This window comes from Malaclemys terrapin, chromosome 5 (assembly GCF_027887155.1).
Source record: "Malaclemys terrapin pileata isolate rMalTer1 chromosome 5, rMalTer1.hap1, whole genome shotgun sequence".
Lineage (NCBI taxonomy): Eukaryota > Metazoa > Chordata > Testudines > Emydidae > Malaclemys > Malaclemys terrapin.
In genome coordinates this window covers 31,668,974-31,693,483 of record NC_071509.1, presented here as the reverse complement: position 1 = coordinate 31,693,483, position 24,510 = coordinate 31,668,974, and the positions used below count along the sequence as shown (strand labels likewise).

The window sequence follows — 24,510 nt, the reverse complement described above, 5'->3', positions numbered from 1 at the left end:
GCTAGAGAGGGTCAGGGCTTTGGGCTGAGGGGTTTGGGGTTCAGGAAGGGGCTCTGCATTTGAGGGGGGGTTCAGGGCAGGGAATTGGGGTACTGCCTTACCTCTGTCAGCTCCCGGTCAGCTGGTGTGGTGAGGCGGATTTCCCAGCTGTCTTGGCAGCGTGGACGCGCTGCGCCCTGGAAGCATCCAGCAGCACGTCTGGCTCCTAAGCAAAGGTGCGCAAGTAGCTCTGCGCTGCTCTTGCCTGAGGCACCGCCCCTCCCACCCAGCTCCCATTGGCCAGAAACTGGCCAATGGGAGTGTGGAGCTGGTGCTTGGGGCGGGGGCAGCGCTTGGAGCTCCGTGGCCCCCTGCCTAGGAGCCGGACCTGCTGCTGGCCACTTCCGGGGCACAGCGTGGCGTTGGAACAGGTAGGAACGAGCCCGCCTTAGCTGGGCAGCACTGCCGACGGGACTTTTAACGGCCTGGTCAGTTGTGCTGACCAGAGCCGCTGCAACCCAGTGCCTTACATTCCACGACCCACAATTTGAAAACGACTGGTCTAGACAGATGAGGTAGTTATGTTTCAAATTAGTGTGTCCAAACCACAAGTGAACCCCACTTGTGAGGGCAGGCAATGCTGCACGACTTCCATGTCTGCCCCAATCCTCTCTTGCCACACATTCTGCAAATTTATCCCTGTTAATATGGACAGAGGGTGTGGTCAGCTTCCCCCCAATGAAGCACCATGCAGAGGCTGCGAGCTCAGGCAAGCAGCCCGTTGTTCCAAGCCTCTCTCTCTGACTCTCAGCTCAGCTACAGAAACTCTTGCTGATATGGAGATATAGCTCCATTTCAAAATAGACTAATTCATTTTAAGGCTTAGAAGCAGCCTCTGTGAGCTAAGCTGACCTCAACCAAGCATAGCATTTCCCCAACTGATTCCTGCATCAAGCCCATGACTTTAATTGAACTAGAGCACATTTTTTATATCCAGCCTGGATAGTGAAGACTTCAGTTGATGGCAAAATCTCCACCTACCTACATAAGTTTCAGTAATGAGGGTTAAATCTGCAGCTTATTTCCAGTCAATTGGTTTAGCTTCAGCATCTAGCCACGGAAGTGCTGTACCTTTGTCTATCAAATCGGATGTAGGTTCTACTAGCCTATGCCAGTGAGCGATCAGTGTTACCCAAAAGAGCCACAGTAGTGTGAATTCATGATCTAATTAACTTTTTTTAATATATATTTTCTCACAGCAAAATGACTGATCCAGTATTATTTCATTAAATAGTTAAACAACATAGTAAAAGCAGTCTGATTGGTTAATAATTAAAATCAGTCTTTTAATAGCATGTGCTGCAAAGAGCTGCAGGAGCCACATTAAATAGACACTTGCAGCTCACAAGCCTCAGGCTGAGCATCGCTCTTAACCTTTATTCAGGTAAATGGATGTGAGTTTTCCTGGATTCTCACTGTCCGGCTTTCCAGAAATTGAATAATTTTTGTAGTTCTCATTTGAATCCTTTAAAAAACAATGACTAATTGTGCTGTGTGAACACCAGGGCTGAGCACATTTGAAAATTCTACTCTACAGTTGCTGGGACACCTGGATCCAATCCATTCTCCTTTGACAAAGAAAATATGTAGAGGAGCTTTGCAATTAGCTTGGAATTTTGTCCTGCTTTCTAGAGACTGTTTCCTGTTGACTTTTGAATGCACCCTACCTTGAATGCACTAATGAGATTTTTGTGTTGAACAAATTGTAGGCTGCAGCCTGATTTCAGTGCCCAGGAGGAAGTCTTTTTTGTAAGGATCCCAAAAGCACCACCCAGGGAAATATTAGTATTTCCATCCTTAGTGTCTCTACTGTAAATACAACCTAGATTACTGTGTAAAAGTAGTCTGATTATTACTATGTTAAACTTTGGGGCAGGGACTGGGGCTCTAGATTGACTGCTGTTAACACCTCTCTTGAGTGAGCATGCCAATACTGCAGAACACACAAACTGCACCAACCACTTATAGGAGCAGCTGATGAGTTGTGCTAATTTGAGCTGTAGCTTAATAGCCCCTGATGGACCAGCCAATTCAAATTTTAAGCACCACCACACTTGCATTAAGGTTTTGTGTGGACAGGACTTGAGTTGGGGACAATGCTTGAGTTATGATTTGAATTAATCTTATAGTGAGGAAAGCCCTGAGTGTTCCTAGATGTTGTGTAGAGGCCTGGCAATGCTCCACTCCCCTTGGTGCCTCTAGGTGGGCTTGAGGTAGCCCAAACAAAAAAGTGCCTCCCCACCTCTCACCCATGGTGATGTGCCTGTTTGGATAAAAAATAATACACTAAAGTTCTTTATCTCCTTTTCCCCCTCCCCCAGCTTGATACAAGTGAAAGCCTCTGAGAAGCAGAATTTATTTGACATGAACACAGCAACTCAACCTTTGAAGTCCGTAAAGAAGTGCCTTAATCAGCCCACTGAGTGGAATCTGAATTTTGCAACGGTATCTCTTGCCAATTGTAAAGTTTTTAACCAAAATCTCAAAACTGATGAGAACAAATAGATTGCAGCTATTCTTGCACTATTATTTTGTACATTGTTTTTCTTCTGCTGAATCATAAGCATTTATTAAATTGATCTTGAAATGATCTCTTGTGATTTGGCTTTATATTAAAATCATTAGCATTATTCATTTTGATGTACTCTTTGTATGTTTTTTACATGAAGGTTTGCATTTGACCATTATGGAATTTTGCAGTACAAATCTCATATCAGATGTTTCCCTTTTAATAGTATTTCATGGGGGGGGCGGGAGGTTATGTTCTTTTAAGTTTAATTATATAAGTATCCCAGTTTTATTTTTGTGCATGAAAGTTAATATATTTTGTGACATGGGTCACTAACTATAAAGATTTATGTCAATGATTCAGAAACAATTCTGTAACAGGTGGAGACTGACTACCTCGAAGCAAAGCAGTAAAAAGATAAGGCAAAGATGTATAAAATCTACAGAACCATCAGATTGCACAGTATGTTTTCCTTCTCTAGGGGGTTGAGGGTGGGGTTTATTTTCACTTATCCTGATATCGTGTCAATATTTAAAAATTAGTCTAAAAGAAAGGCAGGAGAAATCTCTTGAAAGATTGTCATTCAACCCTGTATCTGCACTTTTTTTTATTGATGTTTCTGATAAGTGGTCTATTTTGTTTTGTTTCTATGAATTTTCCTGTCACCAATTAAAATGGATGTAAACACATTTCCAGTTAATTGCTTTATTGCATTTTAGAATTAATTTCACACTTCAACCTCTTTAGCCGATGTAAATGTTTCCATTTTATTACCTAGTAGACATTTTTATCAAGCCTAAATCATAGCCTCAGCTATGGTTATTTGACATGTCTAATAAAAATTGTAGTGATAGTAGTGTGCTGTTACATTAGTTACTTAGAAGAAACCTATACTACACATTTCCCTTTTCTAGATGCACTTATTTTATGGACAGAGCAAAGATTCTTTCTTGGTTCTATATTATCAAGGATGGAGAACTCAGTGAGAGTCAATAGCCTGGAAGAAGTGTCCTTCAATGACAGTATCTATTTATAAATTTTAGACAACAAAAGTGTCCTGGTTGTTTGCAGCACTGACTCACCCTCTTGGAATGTAAGGGGGAAGGCTTTAAAGGTGCAAGCCCTGGCATTGGAAACCCCTTTCTCCACACAGCAGGCAAGGCAGCACCAACCGTCTCTCCCTTTGATGTGTGACTATCAGGTGGGGTTTGAACCTGCTGTGGGCATTGTACTAGTCGCTTCTTTTTTAGGGGGCTTGGGAAAGAATTTTTTCCCTCACCACCATATTGGTGTCAGTGGAGTGGTTGTTTTTTTTTTTTTGCCTTCTCCACAGCAGGGGTTAAGGAACATCTATTAAACATCTAACTACAAGGAGAGACCCTGTAAAAATGGATTCTGCCAGGGCAGAGAGCAGACCCCGGGGTGATGTGCTTATAGCAACCTGTGTGGCCTTTTGTACCAATTGCAGCTTATTGGGTTGTGATTTCATTCCTAGATAAGAATTGCAGGAAATCAGGTATACAGGATTTTTCTCCTCTAAACAAATATCTACTCAGCCTGAAACTAGCAATGCTGTTTCAGATATCACCAGTGCACTACATCAAGACACTCTCTAGCAGGTATTAAGATACTTCAAAGCAGATAAAAGGACTTCCAGAACTTCAACAGTGTACATTTTTAACCTGACTGCCAAAGCTTGTTTTCTTAACAGTAATCACCTGGGGTGGTGGGAAGGGAGAAAGTGTTGAATCACATCCCTCTCCTAACAGCCCTATTTTGTCCTTTGCTAAAACAGTAGTTTTACAAATCACCCATGTACATCCTTACCAACCTAAGTCCTATACTGCATGGGGAAGCCTGCCAACATCTTCCAGAAAGAACAAACAAGTCCTTGCAAAAAAATTATGGCACAAAAGTGGATGTTCACAAAGTGAACCTTCAGCGCACAGAATCTATGAGGAAATCCATCCATTTATCAATTTCTATCCAAATCACAGGTTTCAAAATTCTATGGAAATGGATAAAATATTGCATCAAAGAAAGGTTTACAAGCTTTCAAACAGTACCAGCAAGAATAACTAACCCCAAGTTCCAGAGCCACTTACAGGCAGAAAGATGTCTGGCAACAACTGAAAGACATGCAAAGCTGCAATGGCATCAATTCTACTTTGTTTGTGTTCTGTAAGCAAATCCTAAAATCCTATAGTTAGTGCCTGAAGACGCAGGGAAAGTCTATAACAAGTTGCTTCCTCTTTTCTTCCCCTATGCATTTTCTGAGAAGCAAGGAAAATGTGATTTGGAATAGATAAAAGCCACAAATCAAGTTTTAGTAAGACTTTATACTTTTATTACACAAACAGAAAATATGCATCTAACTAAGGAGTGATTGTCAATATTAACACTAATTTAAAATACTGTAAAGTTCCTGGGAACTTCATGTTTTTAAAACAACTATAGAAAGATTTAAAAAAAACTGGATTGACAGTAAAAGAAAACATTTTTGTAAGTCTGTTGTGAAGAGCTGGCTTTCGTGAAGGACACCTCTCTCTCGCTCGCTCATCTTCAATCGTCTGCTTCTACATTCAGAAGCTTTGAGAGATTCATTCGAGTTTTCTCGAGTGCTGCTGTTTTTGCTCGTCTTGAAGGTCTTGAACTTGGCAATATAACTGGTTCTGGAACTTCATCACCACTAAACAAAGTTTCAAAATGGTCACAAAAAAAGTTGTAAGCAAATTTAAATGTAAATGCATTGCCTTGAAACCACTGAATAATAAACTACATTCTTTATTGTAGACACTGCACTGGATATAGGTTGTAAGTTTATTTTTAAATAGTTATGTATCAATTAGAATACGTGACCACCACAAAGGGATAACTAAAGGTTAGTAATTAAAGTGTGTGGAAAACAGCAAGATTAGCTTTTAGGAGCTATCAACATAAAACAAATTGTTTAGATAAATTAAAGGGCCTGATCATATTGAAGTTAATGGGTCACGTGCTTGACCAGAGGCAGATGTGGGTCCACGGTTAGAGTTAAGATACCACGGATAACAGCATTGCGTAATGGGGTGAAGTGAATGGCGTTCAATTATTTATTGCCAAATGTTGGTTTCTAAAGTTTCAGTTTACAAATTAAAAAACTAAATAGCAACAAGATAGTAGCAATTAGTGTAGCAGAAGTAACATTACAAACCCTTCCCTACATAGCTGTTACACAAGAACAAAACTGGAAGATATACTGGAAAAAAATTAATGCAGGTTGGATTTCTTAGCTTTGAGTCTTAGCTATTAAAGAAATTGTTTTATTTCCTTATTTTTTTCTTAACTAGTACTTCTGAAGGAGACTGAACATTTCTGGACAGCTTTTACTTATTTTTTATTACCCTTGTTGAGAAGTCTGGAATTAATTCTGTAGAATATATAGTCAACATGTAGTTTATTTTCTGTGCTTGGAACATCTAATTTTAAAAAGGAAGGTCATAGGGATGAAAGGGTTTGAATTAAGTTTGCTTGCGAGAAAGAAGGAAGGAAGTTAGAGTGGCAGGAGGGACGTTGTGCATTCATTACACAAGACTGTTTACCTTTCACTGTCAGACGCTACCATTTTACGATTTCTTCTTGTGTTCACAGACCTAGCCTCTGTGTTTACTTTTCTCTGCCCTAAAACACAAATGAAAGTTACCCATCACCAGAACAATGACAATGTGCCTTTTGTTCAAACAACCTTCACATCTTAGAACTCCTAGAGACTTTTCACTTCTTCAATACTACTTTTCCTAAACAAATTTCCCTCACCATACATGGATAGTTCATTACACTAGTGACTCTCAACCTTTTCAGACTACCGTACCCCTTTCATGACACCAGCACTATTGTGTGGTAGTCCAAAAGTAGACCATTTGAAAATGACTATTAAGTCAAGGATGTTATAGTGATAAGAACTGTTTCATAAACTCTGTCAGAGATGATGTTTTATTTAATTTTTTCTTTTAAATCTAAAAGGCTTTAAAGCAAATTATGCTACAACAAAGATATTTTTGCTGCAATTCCTATAGGGCTTACTTTAAATTTAAAAAAAAAATATTTGTAGCGGTTAATGTTAAGCTACAAAACTTATGTCATCTCATACCTCTAGTAGCTTTGCTTCTTGTAGATTTCTGCTTTGTAGGTGCATTATCTTTATGTTCATTAACAGGACTTTGATCAGCTTCTTTATTCTTTTCTGTGTAACAGAATAGCGTATCAGGCCAATCATAACAGATGTGATCTTTATATACTAATGCTGAAAATAAACTAAACAAACCTCTGCCGTCATTTTTTAAAATTTCAGTCATTTTTAATTTAGAAAAAATAGGAACAAACACTAGCAACCATTGCAAAGTGTGGTTTTCTTTACAGCAGTGTGCTCAAACTTTTCCAGTTGTGTCCCTCCTTACCAGTAACGGAATCTGCCTGCCCCCTCTCCTCCCTCCAATTACTGCACCAAGGCTTTCTTAGCAGCAGAGCTTGGGCTGAAGGCGGAGTTGGGGATTGAGAAGGAGCTGGGTTGGGGGGCATAGCACTCCCTTCCTGCCCCCCCACCCCCACCCCCTGTGGGGGCTCGCCACAGCCCCACACCCTCCTAAATATTCCTCTGCATCCCCCTGGGGGGGGGCACACCCCACAATTTGAGAACCACTGCTTTACAGGATGCAAGAGCGCTCTCTGCAAGAAAATATGTACTGAAATGCAGCATCTCCCTTCCTCTTTGTGGGAACTTCACACTGGAAAGAACGAACTGTTAGCCAGCAGTAGGCAAAGGCTGTTATCCCACAGCTGGAGGAGGGAGCCGGGGGGGGAGAGGGAGGGTACACAACCTAAACAAAGGAGTCACTACCAGCTCCCCCTACAATGAATATGCAAAGATGAAAACAGCTGAAATTGTTATACATATTTTGTGACACAGCTCTGAATTAAATTTATTTTAGGCTATCAGCCCCACTGAGCTGACTGCTGGAGCTTAGTACTCTGAAATGATGAAATTCAGGCCCTGAAGTAAGCCACTAATAAAGCAGCAGAAAGGAAAAGCCAACTGAGTGGTCTTCAAGTCAGCTTAAGACAGTTGCTTAGCTATTTAGATAGGAAACGGATCAAGACCAGTTCCTAGAAGGATTTCCAGACTCCTTGTCTGAAGGGGTGCTAACAGATCTGGGTTACTGATAGCATAGGAACTGCAAGTGGTCCACCTGCTGCCTAAACGGTACAGAGGGTGGGTAGCTTCCTGCTGCACAACTACAAGTGCAAAGTCTAACTCCAGATGCATAAGCTAACACTGAGAAGACACATCACTGCGAACATATCACTACAATAACAATTAGTCTGAAAAACATAAGAAATCTCTTTTGAGAAAAACTGCAGATATGAAAAGAACTCCAGTCCAACAAGCAAGAAAAGGAACGAAGAACTTGAAAACTAGTGAAAACTTTTAAACTCAGTAGGTTTTCAGGCTAGTTAGTAGACATTAGTATTCAACAGATAAGTGATTATTCAAATCTGCTGAAGAAAGCCCACCTGGTTAGTGTAACATTTATTTGGGTATTAATAGACTGTGAAGAGAATTGCTAATGGAGAAGTGTGTAGCAATTCTCACACAAGAGGAATATGGAAAATGAAAGGGAAAACAGCAGAGAAACAGGTAAAAAGCTAGAAAAAAAACAATAGGTTAAAATAGTCCATTTTCAAAAGGGTAAGAATGTACACTTTACAACTTATATTTTTGTTACTTTAAAACTTTTCATAGTAATGAAAAAATATATACACACCCCACCCCACCCACATTCAGGGACTCATTTATTCTCTTGTTAGCCATACTTTCACTACATTACCTTCCTCATTTGGATTAACATGCTCAGATGTTGTGGTGCCAGTTTCCTGTTCTACTTCAGAGCGGTCTTTGTCTATATCATTTCCTTTGCTTAAATTTATCTTGAATTTCTCAATCACTCTTTGACACAACTTATCTTTGACCTTCTGTGGGTAGAAATGTTTCATATTAATATTGCTTAATTCTGAAACAGCTCAGTTTCTACATATCTTCTAATATAGGATTATCCACGAAATCCTGGCTTTCTGTATCTGAGAATCATGCACCCCTCACTATAGCAAATTCGACTAGTACCATATTTTGTATGGAGATAAAACACTCTCTAAATTATGGATACTAACACACAAGGTAAATTATTTAAGAAACAACAGAGTGAATCAGTTTAAAAACCATAGTGGTTACATAGCAATTTAGATCAAGAATAAAAAAACTATTTAGGTCACCAGCATTAATCCTTTGTTCATTTTAGAATTAGTGGCCAAAATAAAAGGAAGGCTATTGATCAATAATCTGAATTCTTCGAGATGAGTCCCTGCACATTCACACTAATGGGAGGTGTATCTGCAGTGCAACAAGCTATTGGAACCTTTGAAAGCAATGCCTGTTGGGGCACCTGTGTGGCTCTGAACATTTCAGAGATCATGTAAGGGCCTGGACCTTCTTGAATCCCATCATAGCTCTGTGATCATACGAGAGCTCCAACCTAAAATCCCCAATTTATTTGGTAAAAACTACAATGTACAAGGTACTAAGAGTATAAATGTTTTCTGCTATTAAGACCTAGGAAAGCTTCCAGGTCTGCATATAATCTCTGTTGGAAGGAAATGAGGCAGTTGGGCACCCTAGCTCTTTTATACCCTCACCTTTGGTCATTAAGAGCTGTAGGGGTAGGAAGAAGTGCAGGCATCACAATGGGCAGGGCTTCCAGAAGGTTCCATCAATTTGCTGTACTGTGGTGTAAGCAGGGGGCCAACTCACCAACCAGTGTGTCAAATAAAGCTGCCAACAGCAATAGAATGGCAGTCCCTTTCTTCCAGCATGAGTTTATTTTTCAAAATCCAAACAGTACAACTCAAAGCAAAACAGATAAACCAGGTTCTGATGCCTGGCCCTTCCTGAAGCCTCTTCCTCAAAAGGCTTCTGCCACAGCCCACAGCAGATATCTCCAGCCAGATCTTCCACCTAGTTGGTGCAGAGAACCCTTCCCCCCCATTCCCTGATCATGGTCTTCTGGAAAAGACTTCCTGCTTGCTGGCCTTTTATCTGAGGACAAGGTGACCTACTGGCCATCGCCTAAGCCCTGGCCTCAAACCCTCTACCTGGAAGGCAACTAGTACCAGGTGGGGCTAAGCCCACATCCCTTAAAAGGGCCATCCCACCCCATGACACACAGGTAATAGTGTAATACCACAATAGTCCTAAGGCCACTCAAAGAAGGCAAATTAGTTCTCATTACTGGAAGGGTAATCTGAGGGGGAAAGGAGTCCAGGAGAGCTGGCTGTATTTTAAAGAAGCCTTATTGAGGGCGCAGGAAGAAACCATCCCAATATGCAGAAATAGTAAATATGGCAGGCAACCAGCTTGGCTTCACAGAGAAACCTTCGGTGAGCTTAAACACAAAAAGGAAGCTTACAAAAAGTGGAAACTTGGACAGATGATAGGGAGGAGTATAAAAATATTGTTCATGCATGCAGGGGTGTAATCAGGAAGGCCAAAGCACAATTGGAGTTGCAGCTAGCAAGGGATATGAAGGGTAACAAGAAGGGTTTCTACAGGTATGATAGCAACAAGAAGGTGGTCAGGGAAAGTGTGGGAACCTTACTGAATGGGGGAGGCTACCTAGTGACAGATGATCTGGAAAAAGCTGAAATACTCAATGCTTTTTTTGCCTCGGTCTTCACAGACAAGGTCAGCTGCCAGACTGCTGCACTGAGCAGCACAGTATGGGGAGGAGGTGAGCAGCCCTCAGTGATGAAAGAACAGGTTAAGGACTATTTAGAAAAGCTGGACATGCACAAGTCCATGGGGCCAGATCTAATGCATCTGAGGATGCTGAGGGATTTGGCTGACGTGATTGCAGAGCCATTGGCCATTATCTTTGATAACTCGTGGCGATTGGGGGAGGTCCCGGACGATTGGAAAAAGGCAAATATAGTGCCCATCTTTAAAAAAGGGAAGAAGGAGAATCTGGGGAACTACAGACCGGTCAGCCTCACCTCAGTCCCTGGAAAAAACATGGAGCAGATCCTCAAGGAATCCATTTTGAAGCACTTGGAGGAGAGGAAGGTGATCAGGAATAGTGAACATGGATTCACCAAGGGCAAGTCATGCCTGACTAACCTGATTGCCTTCTATGAGGAGATAACTGGCTCTGTGGATATGGGGAAAGCGGTGGAGGTGATACAAATCCATGGGGCCGGATGCGCTGCATCCGAGGGTGCTAAAGGAGTTGGTGGAGATGTGATTGCAGAGCCATGAGCCCTTGTTGCCAAGAAGGCTAACGGCATATTGGGCTGCATTAGTAGGAGCATTGCTAGCAGATCGAGGGAAGTGATTATTCCTCTCTATTCGGCACTGGTGAGGCCACATCTGGAGTATTGCGTCCAGTTTTGGGCCCCCCACTACAGAAATGATGTGGAAAATTGGAGAAAGCCCAGCAGAGGGCAACAAAAATGATTAGGGGGCTGCGGCACATGGTTTATGAGGAGAGGCTGAGGGAACTGGGCTTATTTAGTCTGCACAAGAGAAGAATGAGGGGGGATTTGATAACAGCCTTCAACCACCTGAAGGGGTAGTTCCAGAGAGGATGGAGCTAGGCTGTTCTCAGTGGTGGCAGATAACAGAACAAGGAGCAATGGTCTCAAGTAGCAGTGAGGGAGGTCTAGGTTGGATATTAGAAAAAACCTATTTCACTTGGAGGGTGGTGATGCACTGAAATGGGTTACCTAAGGAGGTGGTGGACTCTCCATCCTTAGAAGTTTTTAAGGCCTGGCTTGACAAAGCCCTGCCTGGGATGATTTAGTTGGGATTGGCCCTGTTTTGAGCAGGGGTTGGACTAGATGACCTCTTGAGGTCAATTCCAACCCTAATCTTCTATGATTCTATTCTATAGTCCAAGTTGTAAAGGACTATCTTCAATTTTATTTACATGTGATAAAATAAGCTGCAGCACATCTATCGTAAACCTTACTGTGATGACATGAAAAACATGGCACGTTGCTTCAACTTATTGCACTGGTTGAAATGGTTCATTGTATTTTAACAACATAGTTCATAGTGATCTCAGCCCACAGATTTACTCATTTTTAATTAGATTTGTTTAAAATATAACTATCCTGATTAAAACAAAAATAATTCCATCCTGATTAGTATTATAGTTTACACAGATTCTTTGTTAAATAACTAAAAAACAAACTATGGAATACTACTGGGATACTAAATTTTTAGCTATTAAAAAAGTACCAAGAGCAATGTAACACAATTTATTTGTATACTACCTACCTCAAGGATCTCATCAAGTAGAACCAGAAGATCTTTTGTGAAATATTTGCTGAGTTCTAATGAACTCAAGGCTTTCGCATAAATACGAACATCTGGTGCAGTTGGGTCTATCAAGATCTCATTGCAGATTTTCACGGCTAAGCTATCATGCACTGTTAAATCCTGGAAAAATTGTAAGAATATTCTGAAAGTTGGTTGAAAGTTATTTACATGAGAAGACCGTGTACCTAACGTAAGTATCCAATCAGCTATATTAAATGGCAAAAAGTAAAGTTTCTCAAAAAGCAGCATTTTAAGTATGTGTGCCAATTTATGTACGTGCACGTGCGCACACACACACACACACACAGGGGAGCAAACAATAACCGCTGGTAAATTAAGTACGGTGGTGTTGCTTTAGCCACATGCTTTAGCTAGAGACAGGTCACTTGGGATGATCTCTCTCCTTCCCTCTTATGCAGGAGTCTCAAAGGGAGAAATCTTCACAGAGTGATAGCAGTAGCTGGGTTGTTGGGATGCAATCTCTAGCCACAAACATCAAAGTAGCACCCCATCAGCCATAATCTACATACTTGGTAATCCTGGGACTTTTTGGCCTGAGGATTCAGTCCACTTGGTCTTGTCAGGTCCACTAACAGTTCAGAAACATTAGCAATATCTACTTCAGCCAAGGGTGAAGATGCAGGAGCATTAAACAGTGTTCGCAGAGTTGGAAGAAAGGCTTCCTCAAAACATTCCTGATTAGTCCTGTTTTAAAAGAGGCAAATGCTAGTAACACAAAACGAAAATGTGATCAGAAGTTCATCAAAGCCTCAGCTCAGAACTAGCACAGTGTTTTGTGGGGCCTCAGTAGACCCAAACCTTCCAATCCCATCCTAAGGATTGGGGCCCACCATGGACCAGGGGTCCTGTCTGTTTGCTGGATCAGTAAGAAGGCCCTGAGCCAGTTTAAATCCAGGTTATTTATCCAACAATCCTTTCTCTGTCTGTTGGTCCCTGAAGAATCCAGTTCGCAACTCTCCAGAGTTCGGGGGCAGAGGGGTGGCTTCAAAGGGATGATAACCAAGGAAGTACATTAGCATCCCCCTATTAGAGAAGGTACATTCAATGCCACAATAGCACATACACAATTGCATTTTTAATAGTGGTGACTCTGGAACAAAGAATGACCTTGACTTGGTGGGATATACCGTAAGACTAATGTTCAAAGATAAAGATTTCAGACTCCTCTTGCCAATATAACTGCAACCAGAGAATGTGTCTCAATAAGACCAGATAACCTGCTCACATGTAGAAGAACTAATCACAGAGGTCAGAGCCCATTATTCCAGATTGCAGGACACTGAAGACATATATCCTAGTTTCACTTTGATACTGGACTCAACAGAAGTTACGTGAAAAATTATCCTCTCAATAAAGTGACTTATTCCTGCTCTTGACAGAGTAATGATAGGAAATTAAGGGTTTTTCCCCCACCACAATTTCCCTCTCCCCACCCCCAATTAATTCAACTGTCCTTTTAGTAGTCTAACAGAAACTTTAAATTCACTTTTTATTGTAAAAAATAGATTAGTAACTATTTAATATTCCCAATTTAGCTTTTATACTAGCTAGCCACAAACTGCCACTCAAAGAGTAGCCAGTCATATTTTTTCAGTGGCAGAGAAGGAAAGGAGGGGAGTTTAAGTCTGCCACATTTTTGTTGTGTTTATTTAAACCTCACCTTTCCCTCTCCCCAACCAACCTCCCTCTGCCCCACAAAAACAAATAGCAGATTCAGGATTTTCAATACAGGGTAATTTAATTATTTAAAACAGGAGCCCAACTGTTTCCTCTACACAGCTGCTGAGCACTAAGGTCAGTTTGTCTGTTTCCTTTTGAAGTTCCACTGCTAGTGTTCCTTCAGTGACATTTCAATGCCTGGCTGCAGTGCTCAGCAGCATAAACAAGTAAAAATAATTCTGTTTATATTATCTCTTCCTTAAGAAATTCAATAAAGAGTTGGATCAGAGCTCCCAAAGCAGTTTCACAGGCACCAGTTAAAAAAAAAAAAAAAAGGACAAAAGGAGATAAAAGGGAATTTCAAAAGACTAGAAGAGATTTATTCCACTCCAACCCTCACTGCACGTCTTAAACATCGGCACGGTTATCTCACTGTCATAGTAATCTATGCGCAGATAGAGGAATCTGCTGACTCAGTTAAAGAACATTTCTATGAGCAATTGGAACATCTAGTATGCACAGTCTTGCCCCATGATGATCTCGTGATCCTGGGTGACCTAAATGCAGTTATGGCTCCCTGCAAACCGGATTTGAACAGGTCATTGGTCATTATGGTTCAGGCACACCCAATGATCATTCTCGCCGCTTGCTTACATTCTGTGCCTCCCAGAATCTTTCCATTCTTGGGTCATGGTTCAAGTGGTGACGCATACATCAGATGTCATGGATCTCTCACGATGACGTCACTCAGACAGAGTTGGACCACATCATTACACGCGATAGACGTCTCTTCGCCTCCTGTAGAGTATATCATGGTGCGGAATGCACGGCAAACACAGATCACCTTCTAGTGGTCACCTGTACGGTGTAGATGCTCCAATGAGCAGGTAAATCCTCTGCGATGATGATTAAATTTGATATTGACACACTCCCGTGTGCCAGGTTTAGCCAACAGGTTTTGTATTGACATCAGCAACAGATTCTCAGCTCTAGCTAATCTGCCAGATGACGTGGAGGTTCCCTGGTCCCTGTTCACTTCTACCTTCAACCAATCTGCTAAGTAGACGACTGGCTATAGGCATCCAGCACGCCGACCATGGCTATCAGAGAAGGCCTTCCAGATAATGAAATTGAAGTCTGCAGCCCGCCAGCGTGATAAGCGCACTTGTAATCAGCTGAAGTGAAAATTTAACACCCTGGAACTCCGTCATCGCGAGGCATATTATAATCAAGTGGTGGATGTCGTCAAATTCGGCTTAGCCAGGGGCGACTTGAAGCCAGCATTCCGTGCCATTCGTAACCTCAGCGATCAAGAGGTAGTCATTACAAACGGCATCCTGAATGACATGTCATCACATGATGACATTCTCTCACGCTGGGTGGAACATTATCGCAGTGTCCTGAACCATCTTCCAGCTGCCGCTTGTTCAGAGCTGGATGATCTGGCAGTCACTGCGGTTCCGGATCCAGACATTTGTACTGATGCACCAACATTGGATGAAGTGACGTGTGCCATCTCTAAACTGAAAAACAGACGCGCAGCCAGTGCTTATGGCATCCCCTCAGAGCAGCTGCACTGTGCTGTTGATCCTGGAGCAGAATCACTTCTGGACATCTTTCATCTGGTGTGGAGAACGGAACCCTGCCAACCGCCTGGAAGGACGGTATTGTGATCTCACTCTAAGGGCAAGGGACCGCACAGTGAATGTAAGAGCTACAGGCCGATCACCATGCTCTCCGTTCCAGGGAAGGTGTTTTTGCATGTTTTGCTGGCATGCCTGGTGTCTTTCCTACATTGGAAGCATCATCCCCAACAGTCAGGTTTTACGAGGAACAGGTTCACACTGGATGTCATTTTGGCCCTTCGCTTGTTGTCGGAGATACATCATGAGTTCAGGAAGCCCCTGCATATAGCGTATGTTGATCTTAAGGCTGCATTTGATTCAGTAGACCGTGTTGCCTTAACGAAGGCCTTAGAGGGTATAGGTGTCCCTACCACTCTGCTGGACTTCATTAGAGAGCTGCATAATGGAACCACTGCCCGTGTTAGTCTGGGGAACCGGATGTCAGCGCCTTTTAAATCAGTACCTGGTGTTAGGCAGAGTTGCATTCTGGCCCCTGCACTCTTTGTCAGACAATGGATTTCATAATGCAGCATTCCGTCAGATCCATAGGCATTGAAATCGATGATTTCTCACTCACAGACCTTGACTATGCTGATGATGTTGTTCTTTTAATACAGAGCCCCAACAGGTTTCGTGAGGCACTCCAGCATGTGGAGGAGTCAGATAAGATTGGTCTCCATGTTTCATGGTCAAAGACAATACTGCAAAATTTAGGCCCAGGTCCACCAGCAACTCCATCTCTTTGAACAACAAAACAGTTTCCATCTTTTGCTATTTGGGTTCTATACTTACCAGCTCCTCCAATTCTCACACAGAGGTTCTCCATTGGATTGGCATCACAGCATCTGCCATGGGCCGTTTACAATGGATATGGAATCAACATCATCTTAGTATGACAACCAAGTTCAGGATTTATTCAAGCTGTATTCTTCCCATACTGTTGTAGGGCTGCGAAACATGGACACTACACAACGCAGATTGGACAAAGCTGGAGACTTTCCACACAGAATGTCAATGTTGTATACTGGGCATACAGTGGAATGACTTCATTTGTAATGCAGATGTTTATGGTTGTTCGGGTCTACAGACTACTAGGGCCATTGTTCGCAGGCAGCACCTCATGCTTTTCGGACATGTCGCAAGTATGCCACAAGACATTCCAGCAAACGCCGTTCTCTCGGTAGCTTGTAAAATCCGGGATAAAATTCCACCAAGTGAGGGGTGGAGGCGGCCCAGAAGCAGATCCCCTAATACATGGGTTCATCAAGTCTGTTCTGATGTTGCATACTCTGGGCGTCAAGCCTTTGCGGTTGTGCAGGAATGGGCCAAATGGCGAACGATCGCTACGGCCGACTGTCTAGCTAAGCGTCGAAGAACCCTCCGTTAAAAAAAATACGAAGGTGTGGATTTTATTTCTAGGTATGTCCCAGATGTAACCAAAACAGTGGAGTGATCAGTGTTGATTGCCATATACTAATGCAGCGCAAAGGAATAAATGAATCTTCGTGTGCAAATAGATACACACTATTACTATTTTAACTGTCTCAAGAGGGAGCATGAAAATGATCACCTTACCTTCTTAGGAGGCTGTAAATTAAACCTTTAAGCACATAGTTAGGCACTTAAACGTGCCCCGATTTCAGAGTCATTGAGATGCGACAACTCCCAATGAAACAAATGCGAACTGCAGGTGCTCAGACCTATTGAAAAATTAGGCCATTTATTTAGGTGTCTAATTTTAAGTACTCAGGTTCGACAATGCTGTCCTTATTTTCTTAGGCTACTGTATCATAATTACGTAGTACATCCCACATACAAAACGTATGGGAATCACAAGAACAAAATCAGGTAAAACTACAACCTAGAAAAGAAAGAAAAAACAATGTATGATTTCAACATCAGATTTTAAAAAGCTCATACCTATTTGCATAAGCAAATAAAGGGAAGAAAACTCCCAGACAGTGTCTAAGTTGAGTATCCTCTTCTGTCACTGGATTATACCACAACAAAATGAGACGAGAAAGAAGTTTGGCACTAATTAACCTTCCAGAGAACATCAACTTGGCCAGGCCTTCTGCAGCTTCTGTCCTGAGTTCTGAAAACTTAAGTAAAGAAAGACTGGATCAGAGACAGAAGTACAGTCCTTTGACTGATACACATTAGTTAATTGAAAAGTAAAGCCCCAATCTTACACTGAGGTTCATGTGGCTATATGCCTACACCACCGACAACCTCAATGCAGGCTCAGAGTTGCATCCTTAGTGTCAGTGAAACTCTTAAAATAGCATCCTCCAGACACTTGTAAGTTACTGTAAATGTAAAATGAATGATATCCAAATCCACACTAATAGAATTCAGGAGCCTCAAATCTCTATCATGAAACCTACAGCTAACATACTGGAAAAATAAAACAACTTCTTAATTTCCAATCCATTTCCAACCCAGTTAAAAGTGAAAAAGGCTTTTCACTCACTAGTGAAAAAATGGATTTCAGAACACACAAAACTTTGCTACAGCAATCCTGCCATTTCATTGCTCTTGTACAGCTACGAAAGGCATGGAGGATTGACAGTTTTAGTAATGCCAGGGATGCAGTTAATCACACTTCTTTGGAAGTTGTCAAATACTCAAACACTAGTAGTTTGCATCCATTTCTCCTTATTTAGTTCAAACTCACTGATGAGGCTTCATATTTGCTCTTATCCATCTACTTGCAGAGTTTCAAAAAGTTTGTGAGTGGTTTCCCAAAGGAAGGAAGGAGACCAGTAGGTCTAAAGTAGGAGCCAGTTTTCAAGTCAAGTCCCAGTATAGTTATCCTAAGACTACTTACAAGAAGGCTACATGGTGAAAAAGCCAATCACACAAGGTGACCAAGATCTAAAAGTAGCTTACTGAAAAATTGATATAAAACAGAAAATAATAATGAGGAATACAATCCATCAGAAGGCACGTACACCTTTTCTTTTTTTCCTTACAAAAGGTCACAATTTGATGTTTTCAGAAAGAACTGGGTATATAACTGTAACTGAAACAAAACCACTGAAAACCTGGGGGAGATGCCTAGTTAGTGCCATGAGTTATGTGGGAGGGTAGCAGAGAACAGGAACAGAATACTACGACTCAAAAACCAGACCCAGTGAACTCACAATGGCAGCTTTAACTCCTCCAAGAGTGATGAAGTAATTTCCTCCTCTTGCAAAGTACAGAAAACAATTTATAAAAATGGATTGGAGTAGTGTTTAAATAAGTCTGCTCCGGTATAGATACTACTGTATTCACATGGATATCCTCGTTATCACAAGCTGTTCTAGTTATTATTAATGATTTAAATGGAGCTATGCCAATTTACATCACCCGAGAATCTAGCCTAATGACCTTTTATGGGAAAATAAAGTTATCTGGGTCTTAAAGGAATGTCTCTCATATTTTCATCAGGAGTACTATGGAGTTTTCTAAAGAAACCATGGCAGAACAGCAGCCCTATTTATAGACTTCTGTGCAGTACTCAACAGTGCACATGCAATTTTCATTCAAATTTAAATCTATAAGCAGTTCCTGAAATCTCAATACACTGGGCATCTGATCCAAGAATATAAACATGCAGAAGTGTTTGGGAAGAAAGTAAGGTTACTCATGTACAATTATATACAAATTTTTACTTTTGTAACAAAAAAGATGTAGAAGAGCAGACTGACGGCATTTCATAGATAACTTACCTCGCTGTCTAAGAAACTGGAAAGAAGTTGTAGGAGGTTGTGAACAGTGGCAGTCTCTTCTTCCAATTCTTTTATTTTAGTCTCCTCCTCTTCACAATCTCTTTTTCTAATCTCTGTTTCTTCACTGTGAGAATCATTGTCTTTTTTTGCTTTGAATGTTTCTATCCCAAATAACATCAGCTGGTCAAAGACTGCCTTTAAAGCACTTCGCTTTACCTTAATATCATCAATTTGTAAAACCTAGGTTTTGTAAACAGGGGGAAAAAGATCTATATTTCTATGGTACATCACTCAATGAAAAGTTTTGTTAAAAACAAAGAGCTGACAATATTTAACTCCTAAATCAGTGACTGAGATTACCCAAAGATCACACAATTCACCTATACTAAGTGGAATCTCCCCAAACTTTAGAACAGTATGAAAAAGCAACCTGAGCGCTCAAAAATGAAACCAAGTTTGGAATAAAATCTGAGGTTGAACTATATAAGATTAGTATCAGAGGGGTAGCCGTGTTAGTCTGAATCTGTAAAAAACAACAGAGGGTCCTGTGGCACCTTTGAGACTAACAGAAGTACTGGGAGCATAAGCTTTCGTGGGTAAGAACCCTCTGTTGCTATATAAGATTATTCATTCAGCTCCAGCTATGCAATCAGCCTACTTTGTTCAGCTCAAAACTGTGCAGCCCTATTTATAGCGGTTTCAATTGGGGAGGGCATCCTGATCCAAATGGGAGGCCTTATCCCATGTATTCTTACTGTCCTATTGTGTCGATTTTGGAAGCAGTAATAATAAAACAAACTTATTTGGACTTTGCTAACTCCCAAAGGCCCAAATCATAATCTGGACCCCACTCTGCTGAGTACTATTCATGTAAAACAATAATCCCTGTCCCAAACAGTTTACAGTCGAATTTGAAAGAAGACGCAACAAGTAATGGAATGGTAATAAATTCAAATACACCTCTACCCCGACATAACGCAACCCGATATAACACGAATTCGGATATAACACGGTAAAGCAGTGCTCCGGGGGAGTGGGGCTGCGCACTCCGGTGAATCAAAGGAAGTTCGATATAACACAGTTTCACCTATAATGCGGAAAGATATTTTGGCTCCCGAGGACAGCGTTATATCGGGGTAGAGGTGTAGTTGCATAAATTAGTCTAATCTGAAAGAAGACACACATAGCTAAGGGTAACATTCTCAACAGTGACTTCTTCTTAAGCTCCATTTTCTATAGTGATTTAGGAGTCTAAGTCTCACTGAAAGTCAATGGGATTTAGGCTCCTAAGTACCTACGTCACTTTTGAAAATTTTACCCTAAATTCTCTTGGTCAGTGACTATATTGTCCTATATGTTTGTCAACACCTAATACAATGGGTCACTTATTTTGATGAGGGCCTTTGAATGCTACTACAGTACAAATAAATATATAAGAATGTTATAAATAAATAAATAAATAGCGGTTCAAGAAACTCATCTGCTATTGTCCATGTGACTCTAGAGGCCTTAGGTTTAATTTAAGCTCCTTTTGTTCTGCCCTGAACTCGGGGGGGGGGGGGGGGGGAAGAGCCCCAATCATGAAGCATTTTCCACACTATGGACATATGCAACTTGCATTTGGGAAAAAAAGTGTCGAGAAGACCACCTAGAGCAGCCAGGACCCCTTTCTTTTTCACATAATACCCAAGATAGGACAAAAAGAAGAAAGTCACAAATATTATGAATTAAGCTTCTCAACGTCTTGTAAGCAACACTGAAGAACCCCATTTTACAGGTGAGGAAAACTGAGGCAGAGAGAAGTTAGATCAATCAGCATAAGTCAGTGTATGTGGCAGAGCCGGGATGTAAGCGACATATATGTGTCACTATTTTTTAAATCTTCAACCAACACAGCTGAAGTCCTATATACAGTAGGTACTATTTTATTTAGAATTATGTGCCACAGGTACAAGACCAATTTTATTCACAAAGTCACAGCCAAACAACCCAGTTCTTATCACTAAGAAAATTTTTACCTGTAGCAGCAATGCAAGGTGTTGACTGGCAAAGTCTTTGTTCTGCAGGGCACAGCAACCCAAACATAAAACTGCCATATTTCTTACAGCTGGATGCACATTAGTTATTCCAGGAAGTATCTAAAAGTAATAATTTGATTCTTTGTGATTAAAATGTACATATTGGAACAACAAAATACTTGCTACGACATGTTTGAAAATAAGTTATTAGAAAATAAATGTTAAGGGACCTAGAGTGCAACATATTTACATGTGCTTTTGTACCTAGCGAGTGAGCCAACTCCCGACCCACCAGCGGCTTACCCTGACAGCCGGAAGCCAAAATTTTCCAAACCATGAAATATAGGGTCGGCTTATGAAAGGGTCATACAGTTTTTGCTATTTTTAACCTATCCATTTTGGGTGGTCGGCTTAATAAACGAACAGGTTAATGAACAGGTATATACAGTAGCTTATAAAAGGAATACAAAAATACATCACACATGCAAAATACAAAAGCAGAGATTGAGATGTTGACAGAGAAGATGAGACACCCATATATGCACAAAGAAATTGACAACTACAAGAAATGTTGTGTGAAGTTACATTACAAGAACTACACCATTTTCCATGATACTTACGAATGTTTCTATTTTCATTTTATTTTTTCTATTTTCTATCTTTTATACTTGTAAAGTTGTACTACTTATTGCCACATACCAAGGATTCAATGATCCCATTCATTGTTGGGCCTATTTCTTTAGAAAGGGACATCTGCTTGAGGAGTTCATAACACATCAGTAAACACTTCAGTAGCGTTTCAGGATCATTCTTTAAGAAGAGAAAAAGATTTTCTTTATCAGGAATGGGAGAAAGAAAAACAAACACAGACAATCATGTCTTTCTATGCAAGTAAAATGTTCTCTTTACACTACATTCTCACTATCAAAGAATGTTATATCTACCCACAGGACTGAAAATGAAATAGAACTACAGTTAGTTGAATTTGTGGTTCATTTGTTATTAATTTTCACTTAAGGCTAGGAGCACTTAGGTAGGATAAAAACCCCTTTTAAAATAGTTTTAATTATATCCTCAAAGTACATAAACTGCACAAAACAGCAGTTTTGTAGAGCATTTTTGATAGAGTACATTATAATTTACATTTGAAGTTTAAATGCAAAACACTGACAACTGGATAAAAAACAATGAAATGCCTATTAACAGCTTCAAAAGAAAATTAAATAAAAGACACAGGCCTGTTCACCAGTTAGTTGAAAAGCAAAGTGAACTAAAATATCACTGATATAAAAACATAACCAGCACTTTTTTTGGTGGGTGGAGGGCAGGGAGGAGAGTTAAAAAAGGAAGTAGAACCTTCTCCACACGCATTTCTTTAATTTCAGGCTGTTCGGCTTCTTTTATCATATCACTCTTGATGCATTCCAGCTCTGTTATTTTCTCTTTTAACACCAATGCACGATTAAAATCCTGCAGAGTAACACATTCCTCCAAAGCTTCTTTTGTTTCCAAAAGTTTCACTTTTATTTCAGCCAGCTAAATACACAGAAAATGAAAGTCACAACATTGTAACTAATTTTAATTAGCTGTACAATAAATGCTAGACTATCTAAATCAGTTAGTCAGTAGCACATATATTGGAAGTGTGCTGTCTGTAAAAGTATATAAAATTAAATAGCCACTGTATCCATTTCCTGTAAGTTACCTACAATTCATTTACCTTAAGTTGTTGCTTTCTTATTTCAGCTGCATCTATAGGAGTGTCAACTGTAACAATGGGCTCACGAACCTCTGAGATAATTTCTGCAACCTAACATTGGAGGCAAAAGTTATTGCTATTAACACTGCTTGTTGTCATTGGTCTGCCTCTCAGATCCTATAGACATATATACCTGGACTTTCAACATTAAAAAAGTGTCATCCCTCTGCATAAATCCTGAGCTTTCATTCAGATTTCTTTAGTAGATAAAACTACTATAATAAATCCCCAAAAGATTAGTGACCCTTTTTGCCAATATATTGCCCTACCATGCAAGAGGTCTAGAATTTCCTGGTAGCTAGCTGAGTCTGGAAATGTGATAGAAAGAACTGATGCCTTCATAAAGAGTAAGGACCTGTGAATGTTCTGGTCAAAATTGGTTGAGATCTGCCAAGTTAGGAGACATTAAATACTGCAGTTTGTGAAAGGGCACCACTTTTTAAATTTAGTGGTATTTTCAAAAACAATCCATCAACATTCAGAAAGCACACATTCTAGATTGTGGGTGTGCACATGGCTTATTTAACTTCAGAGTTCACATCTCTTAAGGTGGATGGTGAAAATGAGACAAGACTGGAAGAGAGGACCAGAATGGCATGTTTTTGCAAAGGTAACTATAGTGGTTGCTGCCACTTCCATTACAAATCTGTCAAGGCTGTCTGTCACATGGCCTAGAAACAAATAAAACTACTTACAGTATGAATTCTCCTGTCATCATCTTTGATAATGCTGAGCAATCTCTCAACAAGTGAAGATATAAGGGATGTTGAAGTAGTAGGTAGAATAAGAATCTCCTGCAAGACGGCCAGTAGACGCTTCCTGTGTTGTTGTTTTTTTAAAAGTAAAGTTTTACTGTTTATCAAATTACACTCTCCTTTCTTAAAACACTGGAAAAACACTCAATAGCTAAGATTTAATCTACTTTATTTATTTTGAAATACATTTGCTAGTAAAGTACTAGGTTGTTCTTAGCTGAACAGTAATGAATTATTCAATTTTTTTTACTCAATATTATTTTCTTCTGCTTTTATCAGATGCCACAAAATTTTCTATGAAGTGTGACCTATTATCTAAATAAAAGTGAGGGGGTAGGAACACTCATTGTTTATAATTAGTGAAGAACACTTCCATTTAAGTTCTTTAATTAAAAACTCACATCTTTCCAGGTGCAAAATGTCTTAACTAGTCTAATAGTACAAAATAACTTTATTCCTTCAATGCCTGCACAATGCAGTAAACCAAAACAAGACGGCCACACCTGCAATATTAATTAATGTGCAGTTGTATCTGGAAAAAGGAAAAATGTGGCATTGTGGGTTTTCAAGCTTATTCTCTCCCAATAACTTCCATGTCAAGGTTGTTCAAGTTGCAGGTAAAAAGATGGTTTTAATGTATCAGTTAAAATAATAAAATCTGCTTGAAATCTAAAATGGAATCTATGCCTTTTTCTTTCTGATATCACAATTTACTTAGAACTTAGTCAACAATTCTGGTGATTATGAGCAAGTCAGAATGGAAAATAAATTAATTCACTCTCCCATGGTGGTACTAGGTCTGCATTAATAACAGAAGTATTTTAAATGTATTGTTCCACTGAAGAAAGCAGCTAGGACTCTGAATATACTCAGAAGCAATCCTGTTAAGCAAGGTGAGGCCATTTTTGCAACCAGCATAGAACTGTAATATTTTGACTGGCTGACATTTTTTTCTTTAGAAGTACATTCTAGATGTAAGCAAGCGGGTTTCCATAGTAAAGGC

General features: G+C 40.3%; 2 protein-coding genes across 3 annotated transcripts in view; one reads left to right on the top strand and one right to left on the bottom strand.

Annotated features, from left to right (window-relative positions):
* The window catches only part of LCORL (ligand dependent nuclear receptor corepressor like), a 174,995-nt gene extending 171,758 nt beyond the window's left edge, over positions 1 to 3,237 (top strand). The window contains exon 7 of one of the 2 annotated variants that reach the window (XM_054029995.1): positions 2,361 to 3,237. In XM_054029995.1, the coding sequence (XP_053885970.1) occupies positions 2,361 to 2,544 (184 nt within the window). In that variant the 3' untranslated portion in view covers positions 2,545 to 3,237. The remainder of the gene's footprint in view (positions 1 to 2,360) is intronic. The other variant, XM_054029988.1, reaches the window with a different exon arrangement.
* Positions 3,238 to 4,251: 1,014 nt separating this feature from the next.
* The window catches only part of NCAPG (non-SMC condensin I complex subunit G), a 38,551-nt gene continuing 18,292 nt past the window's right edge, over positions 4,252 to 24,510 (bottom strand). Inside the window, exons 10-22 of the mRNA XM_054028853.1 lie at positions 23,448 to 23,571; positions 22,714 to 22,803; positions 22,350 to 22,529; positions 21,693 to 21,803; positions 20,994 to 21,113; positions 18,976 to 19,215; positions 17,180 to 17,361; positions 12,485 to 12,659; positions 11,913 to 12,074; positions 8,413 to 8,557; positions 6,678 to 6,770; positions 6,130 to 6,208; positions 4,252 to 5,237 (exon numbers count right to left, since the gene is read on the bottom strand). Coding sequence (XP_053884828.1) covers positions 5,111 to 5,237; positions 6,130 to 6,208; positions 6,678 to 6,770; positions 8,413 to 8,557; positions 11,913 to 12,074; positions 12,485 to 12,659; positions 17,180 to 17,361; positions 18,976 to 19,215; positions 20,994 to 21,113; positions 21,693 to 21,803; positions 22,350 to 22,529; positions 22,714 to 22,803; positions 23,448 to 23,571 — 1,828 coding nt within the window. The 3' untranslated portion in view covers positions 4,252 to 5,110. The remainder of the gene's footprint in view (positions 5,238 to 6,129; positions 6,209 to 6,677; positions 6,771 to 8,412; positions 8,558 to 11,912; positions 12,075 to 12,484; positions 12,660 to 17,179; positions 17,362 to 18,975; positions 19,216 to 20,993; positions 21,114 to 21,692; positions 21,804 to 22,349; positions 22,530 to 22,713; positions 22,804 to 23,447; positions 23,572 to 24,510) is intronic.